The sequence below is a fragment of the Lithobates pipiens genome, unplaced genomic scaffold (assembly GCF_037356315.1).
Source record: "Lithobates pipiens isolate NorthernLeopardFrog02 unplaced genomic scaffold, aLitPip1_a1.2 Scaffold_13, whole genome shotgun sequence".
Taxonomy (NCBI): Eukaryota; Metazoa; Chordata; class Amphibia; order Anura; family Ranidae; genus Lithobates; species Lithobates pipiens.
Window position 1 is genome coordinate 132158429 of NW_027507718.1, and position 26434 is coordinate 132184862.

The window sequence follows — 26434 nt, forward strand, 5'->3', positions numbered from 1 at the left end:
CTAATATGGAGGGGAAAAGGGGGGTTACCAAGGGAACTCCAGGGTCAGGAAAATAGGGTGCGTGGACAGAGGGGACCCGTAGGACCAACCAACCCGAGGAGGGGCCCACATCTGCCACAAAAACACCCTAAGGAGAAAGGGGGATATTTACTCACCATACCAGAATCAAGCGGGCACCGCTCCAGACAGAATCTCCTCGTCACCGAAGTGGGGGGCTGTCGGCCATGAGGAATGGTGCGATGAGAGCAGAGACGCTGTTGTATGCGACCTCGCAAGACGTTTAACTCGCGGGGCCAGCCTCCGTCCAGTTGGGCTATGTCGCGGCCGACCTAGAGCAGAGCTGCGGTCTGCACACGCTTGCTGGCCAAACTAGGGTGACCACTGGATCCAATGTCCAGCCCGTCGCCCAGCCCGGCAGTTGATGGTTGTTTTTTTTCCTGGATTTTTCCAGTGAGATCTACAAACTAAAAAATTTAAATTGCCAGGACAAGAGATCCCAGCAGGGAACTAGGTCCTTTGTCCTGACTAGGCAGAAAGAAAAAAAACTGAAGGCCTATAGCAGAGGGGGGGGGGGGGTATATCACCTGGGCTACCCATGGGTGTAGCCAAGTCTTTTTTCTGCCTAGTGTACTACTCCTGTAGGGGGCTATATAACCCTATGGTTCTGAATAAAGCAGGCCGTGTCTGTCAAGGAAAAAAAATGAGAAAATTGGATTTTTGTACTCACCGTAAAATCCTTTTCTTTGTAGTTCACTGACTGACACAGCTCATTTATACTTGACCATTGGGACGTCCCCAAGCAGTATCATAACGATGGGTGGGAAACAGCATAAAAGAACTTCACCCGCAAACAGAAGTGCTCCTTAACAAGGGAGTCACCACCTTATCTGACTGCATCAGAACTTGCGGTAACAATGCAACAGTGCAGTATACTCAAAAGTAACTATTTTCTTTAAAACAGAAAAAGTAGTGCAGAATTGCAACATTACATGGCCACCCGTGTCAGACAATGCGCTTACATCCACTCTGTAGAATTTGGTAAAAGTGTGAACGGATGACTAAATCGCCGCCTTACACACCAGAGCAACAGACACTCGATGTCGGAAGCCTGAGAGGCCCCATTGTCCTGGTGGAATGGGCGATGGTAGGAAAGGGGGGCACCTGCCCCTTCAAGGCGTAGGGACGTACCACATCTGTCTCACCCACCCGGAAATGGTGATCGACTATACCTCTTTTTCGGACCAGCTAGATCGAACTCCTGAAGGGGAGCCGTGGCAGACAAATATATCCTTAGTGCCCTGATCACATCCAGGGAATAAAGGGCCACCTCTTAGGATGTGTCGGTTTAGGACACACAGATGGTAACATAATATCATTGATGTGGAACGCCAAAACCATCTTCGGCAGAAAGGAAGGTTGTGAACGCAACACCACCTTATCCTCATGCTTAACCATATAGGATGACTTGCATGACAAGGCCGCCAGTTTCAAAACACTCCTGGCCGATGTAATGGCCACTAGAAAGACCCCTTTTCTGAGAAAGAGTCAATAAGGGAATTCCTCTGATGTTCTTCAAACTGTGTTTTCTGATGCGCCAATAAAACCAGGTTCAGATCCTACGGGGTAACGGTGGACGCACCGGAAGAACTACAAGTCGGACCCCCTGAACATCAGTGCTCACTAGAAAGTGAAACACCCGGGTGTCGCTGAAAAAAAAAAAAAAAGGCTGATATTTGTCCCTTAATGGTGCTTGAAACCAACTTCTGGTCTACCCCTCACTTTAGAAACAGCAGGATCCTGGAAACTGAATAGGTGCACAGATGCCATCCTTTCTCCTCACACATAGAGACGTATGCCTTCCAGGTACAACAGTATATCTTCCAAGAAGATTTCCATGGTCTCAACATAGTTGAGATCACCGAGCATGATAAGCCTTGGTACCTTAGCATCTGGCTCTCAACATCCATGCCGTTAAAACCAGCTATGGTAAAACAAGATGGAGAATCGGACCTTGACACAGAAGGTCCTCTCGCAACGGCAGTCGCCAGGGAGTCTTCGCAACCAGGCATACTAGGTCGGCGCGTCAGGGACGCCAAGACCATTCCGGGGCATTAGTATTACTGCAACCCCCTTGGCCTCCACTCTTGGTAATAGCTTTTGCAGGGGAAAGTCACAAACCAGTTGGTACTGATCCCATGGAGCCACCAGCACGATTGAGGCGTCTGCCCAAGGATCTCTTATCCTGGATAGGAATCTTGGCCCTACCGATTGAGACGGGAAGCCAGGAGATCCACGTCTGGTGTGTCCCACCGCAGGCACAATAGCCTGAACATGTCTGGATGCAATGCCCAGTCTCCTGGGTCCAGCATCTGGCGACTTAGGTAGTTCACCTGCCAGTTTCTTCCTCCCGGGATGTAATGTCCGACAAGGCCGGTACCTGCCACTCTGTCCACTGAAGGATGTGAGCGACCTCCCGTGCTGCAGCCGAGCTACTTGTTCCTCCTTGATGGTTGACATATGTCACCGCCGTGGTGTTGTCTGACTGGATCCTGATCGTACGCCCTCGTAGTCTCATCGACTATGTGGAGAGGCAAGACTGATCGCTCGGCCTTGGAGCATATTGATCGGCAACTTGGGTTCCTCACCCGACCAGAGACCCTGGGTCAACTGTACTCCCATTACTCCACCCCAGCCAGTCAGGCTAGCGTCGGTTGTGATCACAGCCCAGAGCAGAGGTAGGAACGATTTCCTGTACCGAAGTGCCATGGACCTCAGCCACCAGAGCAGGGAGTCCCTGACTGGCTGGCTCACCTGAATCTGCCGATCCAGGGATAACGGAGATATGTCCCATTATGTCAATATCTCCTTCTGCAAGACTGGAAAGTGGGCATACGGTACTCCCTCAAGGGAGGTCACCATTAGGCCCAGAACTATGCAGAAACACAGCTACGACCACCTGCGGTTCAGCAATCGTTTTACCGCGGCTCTGAGAGTCTGCAGTTTGTCTGAAGGGAGAAAACTCTCGCTTCCATGGAGTACAGCGGTAAGCCTAGGAACTCCAGCGCTGAATCGGTATGAGCATCGACCTTTTTAGGTTCAACAGCCACCCAAAGCTGCTCTCAGAAGGAGGTCGCCCCAGTAACTACGATTGCGATCCTGCATTGTCTCAATGCCAAAATTGAAGTCAATACCTTGGTAAGGACTCGGGTGCTGAAGCTAAGTCAAAAAGGGAGAGCCACAACTGGTAGTGGCTTCCCCGACTGCATTTCGCAGAACTCTCTGATGCCTGAAGCATATGGGTATGTGCAGGTACGCATCCTGGGTGTCCAAAGACACCAGGGAGTGCAGCGACTACTGAGCAAACTGATTCCACACGGAGCCTCTGTACTTAAACACAGCAATTGAGAATTTTAGGTCCAGGATTAGAAGTACCCCTTCCTTCTTCGGGGGCTACAAAACAGATTGGAGTAGAACCCCTGGAACCTTTCCGACACCGGAACAGACACCATCACCCTGAGGTTTAGCAGGTCCCATACTGTCCCCATGAGGTCTCCCAGAGAGACGGGAGTAAGGGTATACTGGAAGGGAAGATCTGTTTGTTGGCCAAGAGAGGAACTCTATCTTGTAGCCAAGGAAACCAGTTCGCAGACCCATTGGCCAGATAGCCGAGAGGCCCACTGGGCTGCAAACTTCCGAAGGTGACCTCCCCACCCGTATGACGGGCGAGAGCAAACCTTCATGCGGAAACACTGTTCTTGCAGGCTTGCGGTTCCAGGGTCGCTTTCGTCCCCCAGGGTCGTGATGTTGGATTGGGAGCACTTTGCCAAAGTCCCGGACGGAAAAGCCTCTTGAGCTGGAAAATTAGGGCCTTTGCCTGCGGCGTGGCTCCTTAGTTTTCCTGGCCTGTGGGAGCAAGGTACTCTTCCCACCTCAGATATTCTTAATAATGTCATCCAACGAGGCTCCAAAGAGCCGCTCAACCAAGGAAGGGTAAATCTGTCAAAGCTTTTTCAAATGCCTGGTCTGCCGACCAGCCTTTCAGCCAAATCAGGTGCCTCAGCACCACTGCTGACACTGAAACCCTGGATAGCAGAGGAAATGTATCCCGAGCCACAATCCACATGTACTTACGGCCGTGCACTAACTGGTCTCCTAGTTCCCGCAGACACAAGTAGCCTGCTGCTTCTCCATTTTGCGGTAGAAAAGTTTTGCCCTTCAGTAAGTGTCTGTGACACAAGTGCTGTGGTCAGTACTGGTCGTATTGCTGACCCCCCCCCCCCCCCCCAACTGTAAATAAGGAACGGGCCACTGTCTCGTTTCCTGCCTGTGGGGTCCTAGAACACAGGAACCCCTTCTCCTGGGATTGTGGTTGCTTTTATTTAACCTGGATACTGGGGGGTCCACAACCGGAGGAGACGACCCTTACTTAGGAAGTCTCTCGCCAAGGGGGTAACATACCACAATGCGTTTTGGGACCTAAAAAGGTCTGTTGCGGTCGCCCCCATTCCTGTAAATGAACTTATGGAAATAAGTCAGATACGGAAACACCTTAGGTGAACTGGCTGGCTTACGGGACCCAAAAGGGACCGCTACCTCAGCAGAGGAATCTGCTCTGTCCTGAATTTTCAGGGTATCACGCACAGCTGTGATAAGTGCTCCAACAAGCGTTTTGTCGCACGCAGACCCGGACTCATCCTCGCTGTCCGATCGGTCCTGGTTAGCGTCATCTGAAATAGAGCAGGGGTCACCAGCCTCAGCGGGGCCTGAGTCTGCGTCAGAGCTCTCCCTGGAAGGACAGGGGGCAGGGGCTGCTTTTTACTACCTTTCCGCCCACACACCGCCTCCATCTTGGCAACGAACATGTTTAGGACCGCTGTCAAGCGTCCAGAGGCACTGCACTGTCTGCAGGCAAACCGGTTGCAATTGCCTGGATTTTGGGGGAAGAAACACCAGTTTCTGAAGCCATGCTGACCCTACCCTGTCTGCCACCTGTTGGGGGACTTAGGACAGTGATGGTCCCACGCTCCTAACTGCTGCAGGTTGAGAGGCCCCCACCGCAGGACTCGCCACCCTGACCGAGTTCTGCACTGTTCAGCTAGGTGTGCATGTGTCAGCTCCCAGATGCTTGTGAGAGAAAACCGTGCTGCGCTGAGCCTCAGGGAACAGCGCTGAGCATGAAAAAGGCTACAACAGCCAAGCGTCCAGTATAAAGGGCATAATCACAGGGAAAATGGCTGCCGAACTACAAAAAAAATGGTTTCTGACCATGCTTCTCCCTGGTCACACCAAAAATGGCTGCCAAGCACTGTATACAGAGATGGACAGTGAAACACAGGAAGAGGAAATGGTGGCAAACAGTGCTACAGCGATCAGCAGACAGACCTCCAGACACCCAGGGAAGAGACAACAGACATCCAGGGTGCAGCCCCCCACCCAAGGTGAGAGCCCCCCCAGGGGCCTCCGACCATGCAGCATCCCCCACGGGGGGAGGGAAGATAGGGACAGGGAGAGAGGAGAGGGACCCCCGAATTTACCTCCCATGGAATGCCTAGCCCCACTGAGGAAGGGAGAGCTGTACTTACCAGTCCTGATGAGCTGGGGAAACATTTGATCACAGACCCACTCTCTGATCAGTACGGGCTGACTGCTAGCCCAGCACACTGACGCAGACATCAGCAGCCTGGTCATGTGTGCCCCGAAACATTACGCTCATCGGCTGCCCCTGGAGCCTGAGGGGCATGTTGTGGCAGAGCCAGCGCGGAGCTCTGGTCTGCACACGCTCGCTGGCCAGGTTGGGGAGACTACAAGGATAAGGGTATCCAGCCTGTCATCCAGCCGGCTGTTGGTAGCAGATCAGAGAATCGTAATCTTGCGCAAAAGGCAAACTTCTGCAGAAACAATCCACGGACCGATGGGCCCGCAGGGTTCCTAGGTCCTTCTTCACTAGGCAGAAAAAAACTGAGGCTGCAGGAAGCAGGCAGGAGGGTTGTTATTGAAGGGACTGCCCCTTGGGCAGAACTAGGAAGTTGTTTTTTGTACATGTTAACATGTTCTGCCTAGTCCTCTCCGTAACAACCCAATGGTCAAGTATAAAGGAGCTGTGTCAATCAGTGAACGTAAGAGAAATGTATTTTAAACGATTGGAATATGAATAGTCATAAGTTATGCAAGCTGAAATAAGGGAAAAAGGGACCTTAATATATCCTTCAATAACAAAATGAAAGCTTAACCACAAAAATACACAGCTGAAATGCATATATAGGAGCTGTTTTAGGGACATTTCAGGCGGGAGCGGACCGATTGGGTCCATCTATCAGTGTTTCAGGTGGACCCGATTGAACCCTCTCCATGAAGCAACTGGTGTCAATGGATGTGTCCATTGACAGCCACAGTCATCCGATTCCGCTCACCATCCCTCTGGCAGATCGAATTGGATGGCAGTCAGTTGTAAACAGATAGAGTGTCCATAGGTGAGATTGGGCAGTCTGTCCCCGCTCTACTTATGCAGAACGGACATGGATCAGCCACCTGCCTGCTCCGAATGAGCCCACCCTGTGTGTAAGGGACCTTAAATAATTTGTATTGCTCTCCATCCAGTTCTGTCTGCACAGTACAGTCCAGCATGATATCTACAGGTGTCCCCTCCCTGCCCCAGCATGTGACTAGACAGTAAAAATGGGAAGCGCAAGAGATCTCTCCCTCTACCCGCATTCTCCTTGTTTGCACCACTTCAGCACAACTGACTGGCTCTGAATTAGAAATACAGAGATGCAATTTATTACTTCTATATAAGCCTATAGTTCAGATTGCTTGCTGGTTGCCAAGAAGAGCTCTAATTTTTAATTTTAGCCATATTCTATTGCAGTGTTTCTCAACCGGGGTTTCGCAGGAACCCTAGGGTTCTGCAGGAAGTCCCCAGGGGTTCCGTGGGAAATCTACATGATGGCGGTGGATGTATACCACTGAATTTCATGTCAATGTTATCCTTCATGCTGCGCTGCTGCTGACACTCAGCGAGCATGAATACCCGATGATACTTCTATAGTTCCGGTTCCTATAAGGTCAGGCGGCGGAGCAGGGGAGCTGTGCAGAGAGCTGGAATGGGAGCCAAAGGAGGAGGAGGTCTTAAACATGCAAACACTGACTGGGAAGAAAAACGTGGCTCAATTGGAAGATGAGCTCTTACAGCGGCTCTGTCTGCCTCCCCCTGCACTATGCTCCGATGGTTCTTTGTTTGCCCTGCACTCTGCATAACCACAGCTATAGCTGCAGCAATGCAGAGTGCAGGAGGGACAGAGAGCCATCAGAGCACATGGCTGTAGGTTAGTGATGGTGGGGGGGGGGCAGATGTAGCTGGACAGAGTTTCTCAGCAGGGGTATGTGGCTGAGTTTGAGATGGGGGCGTGAGGTAGATGGACAGAGCTGGCAGGGGCACGTGGCTGCATTGGGACACGGGAGGTGCAGGAGGCACAGAGCCAGCAGGGACACAGCACATGGCTGGATCGTGAGGCGAGAGCTGTCAGAGCAGTGTGTGTATGTGTGTGTCTCAGAGAGCACATGGCTGGATTGGGAGGGGAATGCTTTATTAAATCCAGGATGCAGGATCTCTCTCCTTGAGACCTCCTTAGCTCCAGCCCTCTGCCACACTGCTGAAATCAAATGGTAGGGCTTTGTGAAAAAGGATCTGTGTGATTGGAGGGCTCAGAGAGGTGGGTATGTATGACTGACTGGGGGATTTAGGATTGGGCTCTATGTAGTGGGGGGCCTCTGATGCAATGGAGAGGCTTCAATGTAATGGGGGGACTTGTGTAAAAAGGGCCTCCTAAGTAAAGGGCTGACTTTGATGTGATGGGGGGCTTCTGATGTAAAGGGGACTCAGTTTGATAGGTAGACCTCTGACATGGGGGACCTCTGCTGTGATGGGAAGACTCATGTAAAAGGGGTCTCTGATGTATAGGGGCGACTGATGTGATTGAAGGTTTCTGTGTATAAGGAGGACTTTGATGTGATGGAAGGTTCCTGTGTATAGGGAGGACTTTGATGTGATGGAAGGTTCCTGTGATACTGTTTCTTTATTGCAGTTATATCTACAGCTTGCTGATCAGATCCAATGATCTTTAGATCTGAATTTTTTTTATCAGGGGTTCCCCGAGATCTCAAACCTCTTGCCAAGGGTTCCCCGAAGGCAAATGTTAAGAAACACTGTTCTATTGTCATCTCCAAACTCTATATATATATATATATATATATATATATATATATATATATATATATATATATATATATTCATATATATATATATATATATATATTCATATATATATATATATATATATATATATATATATATATATATATATATATATATATATATATATATATATATATATATATATATATATATATATATATATATATATATTCATCTCCTGTTCAAGTTTGCCTCTTAAATTTTAGTTTTTTTTCTTATATAAAAACAGACACAAAACATACTAGACGCTATGTAGAAACATGTTCCACTTTCAAACATTTTATTTTCAAGAGCACAATAAGAAAATCAAATTCCAGTGTGTGCATATGAGCAAAAAGGAAGATAGCATAAAGGGACAAGTGTCAGTTCAAGGAAAGGAGTGGAGGGTGCAGGCTGACTGGGTGTATCGTAGGGCATATAGCAATGCACATATCAGTGAATATGGTCCATTTGAATTCTGCTACTATTCTTTGAGTGGAGGATGCTCAACAACCTTAGTACATTCAGAAAAGTGAGGAAGCTTCAGAATATTTAAAAGGACATGTAAAAATCACATAGGAATCAAATTCTAAATAATTTAAAAAGGTCCCTGTATGTTGTAGAACTATACCATGTATACAGAAATATCTGAAAAGAACATTAATTAAATGTATTAATTCAGTCATTCTTTTAATGGGTACTTTATAAAAAACAATTTTATTGACATCATGGTGGTTGACAAATACTACTGTATTCCCTCTTTTTCTAAACCAATTATAGCAAGGTAGAAATCAATTAACTTTTTTTTGTACCAGGGGGGTTAACTTTTTTTAAAAAAAAGGTAATGAAATTGTAATGTGCTTGTATTTAATTTTATTATCACTTTCTCTATATCCTGTTCTACATTTCATAAGCAGGGCCCAACGCCATAAGAAAAATCTTTAACAGTAAAAATAAGACTCTTGTTAAAAGTGAACATATATTTTTAGGTGGAAAAAGCTAGGTGTCTTAGGTGGAGGATGATTTTAGTGGACTATGGTAAAAATTTAATTGCATGTCTAACCCTTTTATTTATATATAGTGTCACCATTGTTTGATCTATTTTTCTCCAAGTTCTTGCTCATCATACCTGTATAAACAGCAATATTAAGGAAAGGAGATATTCAGGAGATTTGCACAGTGACGGGACATGAAAAAGCAAGCATAAAATTTACGCACAGCCACAAAAAGCTCTCCACCACCCAGCCTTAACGAACAGATTTGCTTGGAGGCATTACATTAAAGATTTTGCTGAATGCAGCTTCTGCTCGTGTTAAACCATCATGTCCATTTGAACAAAAACTCCCAAAAAGGCTGGGGGAGAATTCAGCTTAAGGTGGTTCACATCTATGTATTTTAGTGTGGTGTATTTCTTGTAATCCTATTTGTCACACTGTTGGTGCGGTTTCCAGCAGTGCATGTTCCAAGAGGAATGAAGGGCACCACATGCAAAAGGTATCAAAATTCACCACACCAAATACTGCAGAGGTGTTAATTGGCCCCATGGTATACATTGCCATTATATAATGCACAAAGTATTATATGAAAAATGTGTAATCAGCAAACTCACAATTTTCCCAACAAGTATTTGTAATAGATACATTTTTAATTTGTATACCAGTTTTACATTAATTCATTTTATTAATTCCTACACTGAAACTTCAGGTAGAAAATAAAAATACAGCTTATGTACATAGGATAAAAACAAGGTTGTTAATATACTACAATTCCTCAGTGCCCACAATCCACAAAAATACCTTCCGGCAATGACCGTAATGCCTGGTACACACCAGGAGTTTTTTTTTTCTTCACTCAGATGAACGAAGAAAAAAACAAAACAAAAAAAAAACCTGAGGAGCTCGCAAGGAGGTCTCTGTACCAACCATGCAATATTAGTATAGTGATCTTCCCGCTGAGCTATTCTGTTCCGACAGGGGGATCCCCGCTAGAACACACCAGTCAACACTCACAGCCATTCGCTGCAAGCACTGATAGGATGCCGATCAGCAGAGGTTTTTCTGGCACGCCTGTTCTACAGAAGCTGGACATGCTGCCGTACACACATTTCTGTTAAACCGGCTGATAGTCGGCCCGTGTGTATCAGGTTAACACCCCATTACTGCTGTATTGGAAATAAAATTATGGCAACTATATTGAATGCAATTTCAGCAGTAACATTAGAAATGGGAATGCAATTACACATTATGTCACATGCAATCTGTCACACAACACCTTCCACCAGATATTGTCTTTTGTATATAACAGTTACTCAGGATTTCTCTTTTTCACCGTAGAGTTTAAAATTTGTGTATAACCAAAAAATTTGTTTCGCCTAAAGTAGGGAAAGGTTAAACCCCAGTTTATTTTTATTTATCTTTTTTCTGCCGGTGCCCTATTGGGGAGATGTCCCTTCATGCAAAAGAAAGTGAGAAGAAATCTCTTCAAAGTGTGGGGAGATAGTTGTCACCAGTACACGTGTCCTCACTGAGAAAAGATTTACCCTCACAACTTGTTCAGGTGACAGAAGCATCACTTTGTTTCCTTGACAAGGATTACCAGGACAAAGGAATCTCCCTAGTGAGGATGCAGACCACATTACTAACTTTAATGGGTTTAAAGAAAGAAAAAAGAAAAAAGGTTTTGGCTACATATATAGTTTTTTTTCATTGCAGAAGGGTTCTTTGAGATATTTTATCAAGGTTTTTTAGTTATTTTACATGCTCAGTGTGTCCCATAATTGGGCTACAATAAACAGCAAATTGTTAAATGGGAATGAAAAGAATATGAATATTCATATTTATAAAATAGCATCTTCTATCCTAAGTAACACAAGGGAGTTATTAACCATGCAGCTGAAACCTCAGCTACTTTGGCACTTTTCCTTTAGACTAACAACAAAATAGCAAAGAATTCACATATGGTATAAATATGAAGGCCTGTGGAGCAAGTTAGGAGGAGATATCAGTAAGATATTATGCTTATAAAAGTGTTCACAGTTTTGCCTTCATTAAGCTCATTTAAAATATAGAAGATGGCAAAAGCAAAAAATGGGAATAGAGCATTTAAATGAAATGTTACACATTAGGTACAAGACAAAATCTCTACTCAGCCTAGGTTAACCAGTTTTGGGGCTCCTTCTCCTTAGAAAACTATTGAAAGTGTATTTTAGGCACTCTTTTTTTCCTCAACTGAAGAAACACAGTACTGAGCAAATCCATTTAACACAGGGAAGGGACAACCTCCCTATCAGGACTTTTTTTTTTTATTCTGGAAGGAAAGTGGAATATCCCATTAGGCAATCCTTTATATATTTACATGGTGCAAAATGAACACAGTTAAGTAAGAAGTGCTAGGTGAGTTGTTATCTCATAGCCTCAACAGCATAAATATTAGCATATAAAAACAGAGCGAATTGACAATGGATAAAAAAGTGATTGTTACTTTAAAGTCCAAACAGTGCGGAAGTATTAAAAAAATAATAATAATAAGGTGAACTTCTGTGGCCAAATTCTAGTCAGGGAAGATTAGTGTTCTCATAAAAATTCTCTGAAATCACAAAAAAAAAATAAAAAATACACACATTGTTTCTCACAAGAAAAAGAAGCAAAATGCTTAATTCGGATTCAGCTTAAAACTTACACTGGACCCTGTCCTCATCCCCCCTGGTCCCGCTGATCTGGAGTCCAGCGGTCATCCGTACTGACACATCAGGTAGCTGCTTCACCGGTCCGGGGCTTACAAATCCCCTGCGTCTCAATCTCCTAAACGTACCTCATCAAATCCCCAGACTGGTAAGGCAGCAATATGATTTGTCAGAACGGGAGATCGTCAGACTCCAGGTTAGCGGAACCAGGTGTGATAGAAAGGGGATCCAGTGTAAGTTCACCCTACAGATTTTCTGTAAAGGTGAACTTACACTTTAATGGTAACCCTTACACTCTGGGAAAGCAGCGTTTATAGCCAGAATACATACTGTATAAGGGAGTTGTTTTTCCTGCCTGTCTACTCTAAAGACTTACACAGCTCTGTCACACAGCATGCCCAGACTAGTGAGTTGGCATTTTTGTACCGCAGTTAAGTATTGCGGCTTGGTCACCTCACTTGCCCCCAGCCTGTGACTGGACAATAAAGGATCAGTATTGCACTAATGAGGTCATCCGATTACCACAGCTATCAGAAGACAATAGCCCGGCAGGGAAATTTATGGATGGAGAAATCTTAGTGGTTGGCCAACTACAGGATAGTAGTAACCTGTATAATATATTTAATAATTTCAAGTATGTCAATGTGTTTGTTATACCTGCCTGGCATTCATCTTTAAAAAGGAATGTCTTTCTGTGGAATAAAAATGTACAAACCACTACAGACACTATACAAAACACGTTATAAAAAAAATAAAAACGGGGTTATGGAGTGCTTCTTGTAAACAAGATGTCTGCTTTCATTTTCTATGCAAGTACATCTATATCTGATTGCACATGTCAACATGACAGTTCACAAAACTTAGGTAGTATAAGTGATTTGAGAAAAAAAAAAAAAAAAAGGATGTAAAAATATGGCAAAACAACCAACAAACAGCCAGAACATCTGGCGCACATTGTTAGGCTCAGGTCACACTGACGATTCTGTAGTAGTGATCTTTAGAAGCATTTTCCTTAGAGTTTTGTTGCTAGGAAAAAAAAAAAAAATTAAATGTCAATGAATGTCAGTATCATTGAAATCCTAAATGATTTGTAGCTGAATTGCTGAGTGACTGACAGAAACATCAGCTTTTAGTAGCTATTCATGTTATCCAATGCGAATGCCAATGATCATGGTACAACCAGCAATTTATAGTTGCAACTCTGTAGGTAGCTACATATATTGCCGGAGAAAATTAAGCAGAGATTCGTAGTCCCTGCACATTGCTGCTATGAAGTTGCTAGTATGACATAGCCCCTTTGATGTCATTATTTTGAATCACAATCAACTAACTATCCTGTGTCCTGAAAGGTGCAAGGCTGGGTTGTGGAACCTTTACAATATGAGCATGCATGGGGTTATTGTAAACTGGCCAACAATTTTATCAGATTAAAATTTACACCACCAATTAACAAAGACTGACATCAATACTTTTGACTTACTAATCATTTAACCTAATCCTTGTCTTTTCAGGCAAATTCAGGATTTTAAGCAATCCGAGAACATGTTTCAGAATGAGCTTAACACTCAGAAATCTAACATTCATAAAAGGCTGATTCAGTTGCCAGCATTGATTGTCTAAGCAGAAGTGAGCAGGCAATATGAATGTTAATTTTTAGAGAAACAAGCTCATGCATTACATGGGAAAATAGACCCATGTTTCAAACTGTCCTAGGGTGATGTTACATGCAAATTAGATATGGCTAGTTGCAAGAACAATCTCAGAGATTACTTTTATTCTTTCAAACTCCAAGTGCCGGTTCACACTAGTGTGATGCAAGACATTGTATGTGATTCGCACCGCATTGCTGTGCGGATCACATGCGATCTCTGTGCGATGAGTTTTAAGCCATACAAACTATATGGATGAAATCGCATCTGCACCAGAATGACACAGGACCCTTTTTTTGGTCCACACTGGAATTGGATCGCATGGCTGTTCATAACTATGTAATCTGATTCCTGCTCCATTTCACAGTTTGCGCTGCGATCCAATCTGGGGGTGTCATTAACTTTGTATTGATACCCGCAGCGGTTCACAGAGGGCAGTGTGAACTGCTGGCGATTCAGGTGCGATGCGGGAACTGCACTGGATTTGCAGATTTTCCTGCATCGCACAAATGTGAATTGAGCCTATATAGATTTTTTTTTACTTGTGTTAGAAAAAATATATATACATTAGTGTTTTTACAGTTCATTCTTAACAGAAAAAAATAAATAAAAATAAAAAACAGCTCCAGGGCTGCTAGGATGTAAGTGTTTTTTTCAAGGTCTTATTTATAACATTTTGCAGGTAAAAAGTTTTAAACATTAGCTACTATAAAAAGGTGTCTATTACCATTATTAGTCTGAAAATCCTCTTCTGTGAGAGTCTCACTTAAAAGATAAGCTCACCTTTGTAAAAAACACGCACAACTTTTGGCAGGTACTAGGAGCCTACAAAGCAATGAATCTGCTATCAGCTTGACTCCTGCAGACTGCCAGTATAAGCTGTCTGTACCTTATATCGGCAGCCAGTAACACAATGGCAAGAAATTAACTATCTAGAGCAGTGATTCTCAACCAGCGTTCCGTGGAACCCTAGGGTTCCTCCAGAGGTTGCTAGGGGTTCCTTCAGCATTGTGCAATTTTTGCCTCTCAGATAAGTTCCCACTCACACCATTGATCTTTTTATCTTTCTGCAAGGAGGTAATTCTTCCCAACGATCACAAGTGTAAGGACCATTCTTCCCAATGACTATCACACTAATGTATCATGAGTTGTAGATTTCTAATTTTTAGCAGGGTTCCCAGAGACCAGAGAACTATTTCAAGGGTTCATCTGTGTTGAAAAGGTTGAGAAAGGCTGATCTAGGGAGCTCACAAGGTGCCATAGTAGTTCATTGAGAACTACAAGCCAGCTGCAAAGGCTGTACGTATTTATAGTCCTCCTATTCACAGAACTCTGTGAATGAATGATGCAGCAGGGTGGGTGGAATCTCACATGTCGCAACAGGAGATAGGTGGTGCAGGGGCTGCTGCAACAGTAATAAGTTATAAAAGGTGAACTTATCCTTTAAGCTGGGTACTGACAGATCACTGTACTAACACAAGCAAGGTTAGTGCAGCGATCTGCCCCACTGTGCTATTGTGTTCTGACAGAAATCATTGATCAGATGCTGGTTTTCCAGCATGCCCGTTCAACAGAATCCGGTTTTAAGACCTGCTTCTGCAGAACAGACAGCTGTTCGTATGTGCTGGAAGTCGGCTCATTTCTGCCGAACTGACCATTTTTGGCCTGTGTGCCCAGCTTATGTTACACTTTTTTTTACTAGTAAAAATGAGCTTGAGCATTCTCTGAATCCATCTCCAACATAGACTGAGTCCACGTACACACGGTCGGAGATTTTGCCAACCAAATCCGTCGGATTTTGCCCGTCGGATTTAGTCCAAAACTGTTGCATACAGGCGGTCGGGCCAAGTTGGCGAAAAATCCGATCTTTCAGAACGTGATGACGTAATTTCGTTACGATGGGACTACATTCAGGCTAGTAACCAATAGCTTTGATGTAGGAATTTGATCTGAGCATGCGTGGCACTTGGTCCGATGAAAATGCTCTACACATGATCGGATTAGGTTCTTCCGGCCCAGTTGGTCGGGAAATATTTCCAACATGTTGGAAAATTGGGTCGGAATCAGCCCGATGCATATCACACACAGTCGGATTATCTGACGACACGGTCCGATAAGACTAATTCCGACAGATTCTCCAACCGTGTGTACAAGGGCTTACACTTTTTTATACACAAATTGGTTGCAGGCCAGGTTATTCTGGGAATTAGCTATGGGCTGGGTTATTGTAGGACTGCCCCCCGCCTACAACTCACTGGGAGTACAAAAAAAAAGCCATAAATACTAGGGAGGGCCCGAGGACTAAGCCTTGCTCAAATTCCATTAACCAAATTCAGGAGCCATGAAAGACGCTTACTGAATAGAATGGAGGTAGGAAGAAGCTCAAAATCAAGGGCACAAAGTCCTAGTAAAATGAGACTAAAGCATATAACAGTTGCAAAAACAGGGTTTGTAGCAAACAATAGTAACACATTTACACTGGTGCATCAAGGCCCCAGTGATTTAGAGTTAGGGGCAACGCTTACGAGAGGTGCCTTGATGTGCTAGTATAGCTTCCACAAGTATTTGCAAACGTATGCAAAAAAAGAAAAAAAAAAAAAGAAGCTTTTTGTAGTAGTTAGGACATTCTGTATACTGCGGCTGCCATTGTTGCCATTTTATATTCACATTTAGCAACCGTTCACACAGCATACAGCTTTGAAGCCCTGCTACTTCAGCAGGATTTCAAAGCCGTCAGGCCAGTGCGATTTCATGCACAGATGATAATGCAGGTTGACACATGAAATCACCAAAAATAGTGCAGGAACCTTTTTCAAACTGGTAAGTCAGACTTTTGTCACTTTCTATGGTGTGGGACAGGGTTTGTTCCAACACTTTTTCAAGGACGAGAGATTTCCCCCATCTCTAGGACTACCATTACAAGCCAACCTATATAGTTGTACTGTCTCTGCTTTAGTTTCCTATAATCCCTAACAATCCGTAGGAAGTGCCCCAAGGCTTCTAGAGGATTCGCTGCTAAAGCATACAGATAAACTTACATAGGCCGGTGATGAAAAGAGCTTGGCCTGTAATTGATGAGAAAATGGATTCAAGCTAGAGTTGCAAGAGTTGTCACAAAAAAATAAAAATACTGACATTTTCTGACTCCTGGGCCAGATGAAGACGCTGAATAGATCCACGACCTGTGTCATTGAGCATATGCAGGTGCATTCTGCATGCACTGATGTCAGTTTATTATGCTTCTGAGATCATTCAGAGTTCATGGACAGGAACATTTGGCATCTAGTTAACCACATCCTGACCGTCATTTGACATCCTATGCTTCCTCAACCTCCTTCAAGCCATTTTGAATTCCCATTTACCTGTATGGAGAGAAAAGCAGTTTTGAAGCAAACAAAAGCCTGTTGACAGAGGCCTCAGCGCTCATTGTCCATAAACTGCAGAATGGCAACTCCCCTTAAATACAATCCCAGGAGTAATAATGATGTCCAGATTTCCTCAGGGGAGTGGACATACTAATGATAGCCAATGCCTGAAGATGGTTACCTCATATTGTTCTATGGCCTGGTTTAGTTTACTTATAACAAAAAAAAAAAAAAAAAAAAAAAATCTATAGTGTCACTTATAGAAGTACCAACCAACAACATGCTTCTGATACAAATAAAAGCTGCATCAAAACTGGAAAACATCATACTATGTAGTGCAACTTGCTCACAGATGTCACATCGCCTAGCATACAAGGATTCAAATGTACACAATACTGCTGCTTTTTATTAGAAGCAGTCGAAAATTATATTTCTACGGAATAAATATACTCTTCAAACGGAATTCATAAGGCACAAAATTTGCAGATTATTAATCAGTATAGCCAAATACAGCAGTTTATCAGCATCTTATTACAGGAAGTTCAATTCCAACTGGATATTACCAGCACTTTAGCTGACAATTAAAAACACCAAAATGTCAATAAGAATACTAGATTCTGTTGACTGCTCACAAGTAATCCTTTAATTCCATGTAAAAAAATAAAATAAAAAAAAAGTGCAGGTCAGAAACACTGGAATAATTAGTCGAGGGGGCAAAAATGTGCAGAAAACATAAGCAGCCAAAACATTTAGACTTGCACTGAAATATGAATAAAACCTTAATATTACAGAAAACCACCACACAAGCATGAACACATTTCAACTTGCTGAAAACTAAAGGGCAACACAGGAATCAACAAAATGATTTACAATATTTTCAAGTGAACTTTACCCATCCAGGGCAAAGTAACATTCACTTAATTGCCCTCCTAATCTCTATCCTGTTGCCTGTACTCGACAATGTCATGTCCATCCCTACCACTCCACTAGCATGCTGGAGAAAAACAAAAAACAAACAAACATTCAGGTTTGATTTGGGCTTACCCAAAAGGTATGTGGGCTATCCCTCAGCCCGCCACATGGCTGCAAACACATTAAGTCTAACAAGCACCCAGCGTTGCACTGTAGAAGAAAGGGGGGCTAAATGCTTAGACTGATAAATGGAATTCAGGAGGTGATAAGCGAATCTAACTTTGACCTGCAAGGACAGGCTCACGTTAAATATAAAGTTTCAGCTTGGGAAGGGTTAAAATGTATGCAACAACTGCCATAGTATGATTGTTATTTTTAACATGAGGTAAAAAAAACTAAGAAAAAAAAAAAAAATATTTTTTTTTTAACAAACGAGTTAGTGGAACATTTCCGTAATCTATGCAGTCAGTATAGTCACATTAACAAAAATTTGGGAGCGAGCCATGGTACTGAAATTAAAGAACCAGAAAATTATACCTGGGTAAAAAAAAAAAAAAAAAAAAAAAAAATCAGACACAATTTGTTAATATGGATATAGAGGGACAGATCTATGTACAGAAAGTTAAAACATATGGCATTACCTTTGCCATAAAGCTACATTATCAGCCATCGTAGGCTACATAAGGCTTACCAAAGAGGGCCTTGTAGTGTCTTGTAGTGTCTTTCAATGAGCATGTTAACTGGAAGTAAGCTATAACAAAATATTTCTCTGCAAGACAGGGGATTTACTGCAATAGTTTTCATTTCTGTTAAGCACTGGACACTTTTGAAATACACAACATTATAGTTGCATATTGCTTTCAATGTCCCTTTAAGTATAAGTGCACTTCACATAAAAATCAGTACAGAACCCCTGCTGGCCTCTGCAGACAAATTATATACAACAAATTGCACCTTTATCCCGAAAAAGTCTCAGTATCTCAACAGAACAGTGTCCCTGTACCAAGCAGAACACTGGGTTGGTGGGCTTTAAGGCAGACTGCCCATTATTTCCAAGAGGCCAATCTGGAACAGGCCCATTACCCAACAGCTTGGTACCGACTGACGGTTTTGTTGGGAATTATAGAATGCCAGATCTCATGAACACTACATAAACCGAAAAAAATGTTTACTTCAGCACAAAGGCCTTGCATTATATGAATATTCTGGCTGCAGATGTCAGTTGGTGGGCTGCAATATTGATATTTCATAGAAGTACATTTATTTTGATCAACTTCAAGTATAGGTCCTACTGCCACACCATAATACCCAAACGTATTAAAATACTGCAGAACTGCCCATCTACTGCAAATTATTCTGTATACTGAAGTGAACTTAAGAGAAATGGTCTGGAAACAACCAATACTGTAAAAAGTCCCATGCATCTATAGCTACCCTATAGCTCAGCATTTGGAAGTCCATCTAGTCAGGCCCACTAACAGTTCATGCTCTATGGTTCTCTTCACCACATTACAGGTGAAACCATAAGCTCATACAAGGATCCACAAATGTAAATTGTTCACAGCGAGGAATGAAGATGCTGACTTGGTGCTATGGGCAGGGCTGACACTTTTCACTATTATTGATGAGAATAAAGAACACTGCTTGGAACTGTCAGGAATAGGAACCATTGTTGGAAACTGACAACTGTTAAAATTAATGCATACTTAAGTAGATTCACAACACTGAAAATACTTTAGGATATTTATGATACTTTAGGATCTTAAAAAAAAAAAAAATCTTTAGTATGAGGTATTTTTTTTTAAATTTCTGGGACTTGCCCTTTAAGACTTTACTATCTTATTGTAGTTCTTCACTTTTGGAGTGCAAACATGACTAGAGATAGTTCTAACTCCAGAAATATATCATGGGTAAATAAGTTTAAGACAGGAGATATGTCCAGAATAAAAATAATAAAAAAGAAAAGAAAATATACATACCTATATATGATATACAATATACATACACACAAAACTGATTTTACCATCTCTAGAAAGAAATACAGAATTTTAGCCCTGTCATGTATATCGTAGTCTGTTAAAACCATGCAATGCAGCTTAACAGCATTGACAAAATAAAAACCAAGGTGGGAAACCACTTATGGGCGCAGACCTGAACAGCCAAGTTGGAGGCAAAACATTTTGTTGTCTAAACAAAAGTATATAAAAAGGAAGATTGTAAAATGGCCATGTACACACTGAGCAAACAGCTCAAATAACTACATCCACTTAGTTAAGGATGAAGCAACACATTTCTCTAGAAACAACATCATAATAATATATATATATATATATATATATATATATATATATATATATATATATTATATATATATATATATGAGAAAAAAAATCACATTAATTTTGTTATTTCCAAGGCAGACTTACAGCACTTTGCTGCATTTCAGTAATTTGGCAAATAAAAAATAAAAATCACCAATTTAAAAAAGAAAGAATAAACAAATGTAGGATTGGAGGCTCCTCCTCCTCGGTTATGCAGTTACTCCACCCTCTGGTGGAGAGAGATATATAACATAATTTAGGCGAGCAGGAGTAGTGATGGAGCGTGGTCACACCAGGTTGTACTCTTTAAGGTTTAGCTGTAGAATGGTGTCTTTTACAGCAGCAAATACAAAGCGGATGTTCTCTGTGTCTGTGGCGCAGGTAAAATGTGAGTAGATTATTTTGTCACTATCGGGATTCAGATCCACAAACATTTTCAAGATGAATTCACGAGCAGTTGTCGCATCTCGTTGAGGGCCTAGAAAGCAAACACATGAAACAAATTAATTCATTTCAGATCTCTTGGCTGAAGAAAAGAGGTCAAAGACTTTACACAGCACCCTCTTGGGCCCCTTTCACAAGGGTGGATCAATAGGGTCTGCCTGTCAGTTCTTTTGGGCAGAACTGATAGGACCATCCATTGCCCTCTATGGAGTAGCGGGTATCAATGGACATGTTTACGTTGACACCTGCCAACAACTGATGCAATTCGCCAAAAACAAACGGATAGGGGATCGCATGACAGTCAGGTTTAAATAGACAGGTGGTCTGTTTACATTCGATCTCCCATAGAGGACAGCAAGCTGGGCCTGCGTCTGCTCTGCATAAGCAGAGCAGACAGGGACAAGCCACCCGCCAGCTCAGCAGAGATTAGTGGACAGACTACCCGCTGAGCTGGTGGAGTCCACCCCATGTGAAAGTATGTTATTATGCTCCTAAATTTGCATATAGGAAAGACCATCACTGACTCCACAGAACATGTGGTGCCTCCCAGTCTTGTTCTGTGTTCTCATATGTTGACAGATTCCTGTTTTTTCAGACATTACTTGTTTTAAAAAATCTGGTGGGTTTGAACTGCATTATTAAATACCTAGCACCAGAGAATGAATAAAATGTGAATCGATTAGTGGAATGATTGGGAACCCCTGGCAGATTTAACTGCTTTAAGGAGAACTGCCCTTACTCCATGCCCTAAGGAAACTAACAGCAGCACAGACAGAAGTTTCTTTTTTATTAGTAAGGCAAGGACATCCCATAACTGCTCTAAATTTTTTATTATCCAATTCCCTGTGTAAAAGGTTGTTCACAGAACAGAGGTGGGAGTGAGAGGGAATCCGATCAGACTTTCTCCGTCAGAATTTCCGAAAAAAAAAAGAAAAGCGGCCGATAATGAAGCCGAAAATGGGGCGGGGATCCGCCCCTTGCCCCTGGTGCCGCCTATCGGGGGGCTTCCTATATCGTAGAAGAGGAGAGCCACCGCCTGTTTGATTAGAGCACCGGGAACATCACAGCTTTCATTTCAATAGCTGTGATGTCCGCTGCGCACCGTCACATACAGCCCCTCCCCCCTTGTGTGGGGAACTTTGATAGACAGATCACCCGTCCCAGGATTGGATGGCAGCGGCGGCTCTCCTCTCCCTTCAAAGGCTGCAATGGGGACACTGGCTGCACTACTGGCGACACTGGTGAGGCTGCATTGATCTCCTGTACCATGTACCATGTCCCTGACCATCTCCTGTATAAAAAAATGTTTTAAATAAGTTTCGGTATCGCCCATTTTCGCTATCGGTTTAGACACCAAAAAAAACATTTGGTACACCCCTAAAAAGGACCCCCCCCCACTCCACACACATATACCCTTGATGGCAAACATGCACATCTAGGGCTGTTAATCACCTGCTGTGTGCACATCTCCATGGGTTCCCTGGTGTCAAAGAAAACTGAGTCATGCATGGAGATTGCAGAAGGAGGAGAGAGCAACCAGGTCCCACCCTAGGTGCTATTGACTGAGGCAAGTGCACTTTATATGAGGCTATGCTTTGTTCATTTCAGGAGGTTTACAACCACTTTAAGACTGCCAACTCAGGATCTCACTTTGCACAACTAACTGATCAGAAAAGGACAGGCCGCCTTTGGAGTAACCACAAAACCAGGTTGAAAACCCACAGAACGATAGGGGCGTGTACAGGGGGAAATGTGCACAAGCGGAATGAGAAGCAAGTTTTTCTGTTAGTTTCCAAGTCGTTTCTGGACAGAAATGCCAAGGGAGATACCGGACTCTTTATGGTACCAAAGGTCACTTGCAGTTCCAAACCAGATTGGAGAAAAGTTGGAAAACTTCCTGGAGAAATATTTTTTCCAAGTGCAATGGTAGACTTTGCAAGAAGTCAACTTCCTAGATTTTAACAGGGTTGAGATGATGGAATCCGACAGGCCTCTGTCCCTCAGCCAATTAAGACATATGAAAAGTAGGGTGGGAAACTGGCTTCAGTACAGAAGATCCGAACCATCTGGGAGGCTCACAGAGTTTGTGCCAGGAGCCTGAGGGGCCAGTTTGGTGTGAGGAATATCACTGGAATGGCCTCTCAATCCTGTGGAGTAGATTAGGAAGAGATTTTAGAGGGGCATATCATAGCTCAGGAAGAACTGATGCCACTGTATAAACTTTGGACAGCACGGTGTCTATGAGTGTGCGAGATACAACAAGCAATAAAAGTTTTTTTTTATAAATTCAGGCACCACCAGAACCTCTAGAGGGTCTACACAGTCCACTGGATGCTAGCTGAGGTTTTTTCAAAGGTCACACACTACAGGGGTGCCCTGAGAGCGAAGCTGAACCAGAACAGGGACTAGCACTTTTGCAAAAACCTGTGGTATAGTGGACAGGCGAAAGGGAAGGGCAATAAGTTGGAAATGTTGCATTCCCACAGTAAAACACAGGTAGCATTGATGTGATGGAAATTTGGGAACTTGCAAGTTTCTATCCCATAGCATCCTTGATGTCAACAGTAACAAACTGAACCTTGGTCTTTTAGATAAGAATGACTAACCAGGCAGCTTTCAGAGAGAATTTATGTACCTGGAGGAATGGGTTGAGGACCTTTTTGGTCCAGTATGGGGCAGAAGCCTGCAAGCAATATATCACACCGAACTGGCAGCTAGTGTGTGCGTCAGTGCTCATTGGCAGGTATAAGGTGGACCATAAGGGATCAATAACCATATACTCAAAACAAATTGGCTAAGAATTAGTCCATACAGTCCATAGTAGTAAGGAATATCAAGGAGAAGCCCACAGGATGGATCCACAGGTGGATGGGGATAGTGTACACAGTAACCAGCAGCTCCTCGGCAGGAAATGGGAATTTTCTCAGACACAAAACAAAAACATCAGAAAGAGGATGCCTAGGTCAGTGTGACAGTAAAAATAAGAAATAAGGACAGGGGCAGGTCAGAATGAGTTTCTGAGGCACCGCCTCCTTCAGGCAAACTCAGCCCCCTTATTCTGAGCAGCTGATTTTTCTGCCTGTGGGGAATAAATCCTAGCCAGCAGAATCTTTGGGATCTGACAAAGGAGGGCAACCTGATTCCCATCTACCAGTGCGCATGCTCCAAAAACAGATTTGCAACCCACCAGTGACGTCATAAAGCCCGGCGCCGAGTTCCAGCCCTCACCATCCGCCTGATCCAAGCCTCGGTTTCATCGCTGTGGTCCTAGAGAGCCTGCTGGCTAGGATTTCTCCCCCACAGGCAGAAAAATCAGCTGTTCAGAACGCAGCTCTTCAGTGAACACCATGCCAGTGTAGATGGACTCGTGCCTTACTTCCTTAACCTCCACATAAGTGGATAATGCACCTGTATCTCATTAAAATGTTTACAGTTCTAACATTCTAACCCAACCTTCTCATTTGCATATCTGGAGTCTGCTTTTAGCTCCCCCCTCAAAGGCTGCCAAGGTTGTTTTGGACTGCTAAAGTAATATATATAGGTCTCCCCCCTCTTCATCGTTCTCCCTCCACATATACTGAGAATCCACTTCAAGGACTTATTGAAGGACTAATGTATTAAATCTCATACTTTTTAGTAGCGCCACTAATTTTTTTGTCTAATCCATTTTGAAGTAGCTGATGCAGGCTCTGGATTTAGAAATGTGCAGACTGCCTCACTAACTATTGCGAGTCCGAAGTACAAGGGATAAGGTACAATTCTCCTTATCCTTGTCCGATTGTGCAGAAGCCTCAGGAAAATCAGGGAAGGACTCGCAAGCAATTCGCAAGCTAGCATGGACAGCTAGCATGGCTGTGATACTTCACTGATACTGTGAAGTCTGACATAATAGTGGAGAAATCCTCTCTGGACAATAATAAAGGAAAGTTTAACCCCTGAAGGGGTTAATGGGTCCCCGCTCCTCCCCCAGCAGGGACAGCAAGCAGATTGAAATTTGGTCACATCAGATAGCCCCTGACCTTGTGCCTATGATCCACAATGCGTGTGTGGGAATCCTGCTAAGGGTACTCAGACCAGTCTATAGGGGAAGAAGGGTTTAACAGAGAAAAGTGTTTGTCACTAGATTCACACGAGACCTTTTATCTGATTAATGATGGTGGTAGTGTGGAGAAAAAGACATTTAAACCTAAAAGGGGAAAAACAGTGGGGCATTCAGGCCAAGGGAATAGCAAAAAAATGAATGTGAAAAATGTTCAAAGATAGCCATGTAGATACCGAACGTCCACCATTGCAACATTCCAAAGCGTGACACCACCACCTCAAGAATGCAGGCTTACCAAATTTATAGGACCCTCTAATGAAAGAGAAGTCAGTAGAGCATATGGGCCAAACACCCTGGCCAGGGTTTTCCCAAAGCTCTCCTACAAGATTCATATGAGGATGGGAGTGTGGACTGTGTTGGTCATCTGAATAATGGAAAACTCAACATACTGTAAAACCCCTTTTGTTTGCTTTATTAAAAAGATTAAGGTTGCACTTACATCAATGAACACCATGTAATGCTTAAAAATCTTGCCGGCCGGCATACATACATACATACATACATACATACATATATATATATACACACACATACATATAGAAATAAATAAAACAATATCCACATACATTGAAATGTCCACGAAAATGCCTCTTAAAGTGACACTTCCTAGTGCAGCAAAATGAAAATGCAATGTGTTTCCAGTGCTCGTCCTTCACCAATATACACTCGCCAGATGGTTATTAGTAGGGATTAGCTCGAGGTTTGGGTTGAACATACGTTCAACTCGTACATCAGGTGTTCGCCCATTTGCCAAACAGCAAACATTTGGGGCGTTCGTGGAAAGCCCCATAATGCACTGCGAGATCGCAGTGCATTGCTGTATGATGACTGGCAAAATCACAGCTCGCTCTAAGAGAGCCATTGGTCAATCATGGCTCAGGAATAGAATAGGATTTTTAAAACAGTTTACCTGTAAAATCCTTTTCTTTGATGTCCATCAGGGGACACAGAGCCATAGTAATAAACTACTTGGTTTATATCGGCATATCAGGTGCTGGACACTGGCACGCCCCTTAAGGCATTAACTTGCCCCATATAACCCATCCCATTACTGGGAGTCCTCAGTTTTGTAGCCAAGCAATCAAAGTGTATAAGAAGAAGGGAGGGACTTCTGTGTCCCCTGATGTACTTGATGTCAAAGAAAAGGATTTTACAGGTAAGCGGTTTTAAAAATCCTATTTTCTTTTCTTACATCAGGGGACACAGACCATAGTAATAACTATGTAGGATGTCCCATAGCAATGGCAACTGAAGGGGGGGGGGAAGGGGGAGACAGTCACGGAAACAGGAGGCCAGAGGACTCATACTGCAGCCTGCAGTGTATGCTGTGCCCAAAGGCAATCTCCTCATGACCTTTAATATCGATTTCAAAACAAAAATCGGATAAATGTCTGAACCAAAGACCAATGTTGCGGTCTTACAGATCAGAGCCATAGAGGCCTGAAGATGCATCACCCAAGAGGCACTAATCGTCTTGGATGAATGCGCTCTTAAAGAGGAAGTAAACCCGACCAAAAAAATTCTAATTTTCTACTGTTGCTATTATATTATACATCAGCCTTCATACTATACATGTAATTCCTAAAAACGAGCGCTCTAGATACCTTTTTTCTCATTTTCAAAAATATCTCCCTTCCCGGGTATCGCCCGCGCCATTGCAAAGTCTGGTTTGGACATCCTTTCCGCCCTTAGTTAGATTTCCCTCAGGAAATCTCGCGCATGCGCCGTA

General features: G+C 43.3%; 1 protein-coding gene and 1 long non-coding RNA gene across 2 annotated transcripts in view; both read right to left on the reverse strand.

Annotated features, from left to right (window-relative positions):
* Nucleotides 1-8514: 8514 nt before the first annotated feature.
* On the reverse strand, nucleotides 8515-20159 carry LOC143974335 (uncharacterized). Its single transcript, XR_013272198.1, has 2 exons — nucleotides 16697-20159; nucleotides 8515-12938 (listed from the first exon to the last, which is right to left on the reverse strand). It is a non-coding gene; the product is annotated as an uncharacterized LOC143974335 (long non-coding RNA).
* Nucleotides 20160-20233: 74 nt separating this feature from the next.
* Nucleotides 20234-26434, reverse strand: part of GNA11 (G protein subunit alpha 11) — a 178677-nt gene continuing 172476 nt past the window's right edge. The window contains exon 7 of the mRNA XM_077475587.1: nucleotides 20234-20637. Within this exon, the coding sequence (XP_077331713.1) occupies nucleotides 20447-20637 (191 nt within the window). The 3' untranslated portion in view covers nucleotides 20234-20446. The remainder of the gene's footprint in view (nucleotides 20638-26434) is intronic.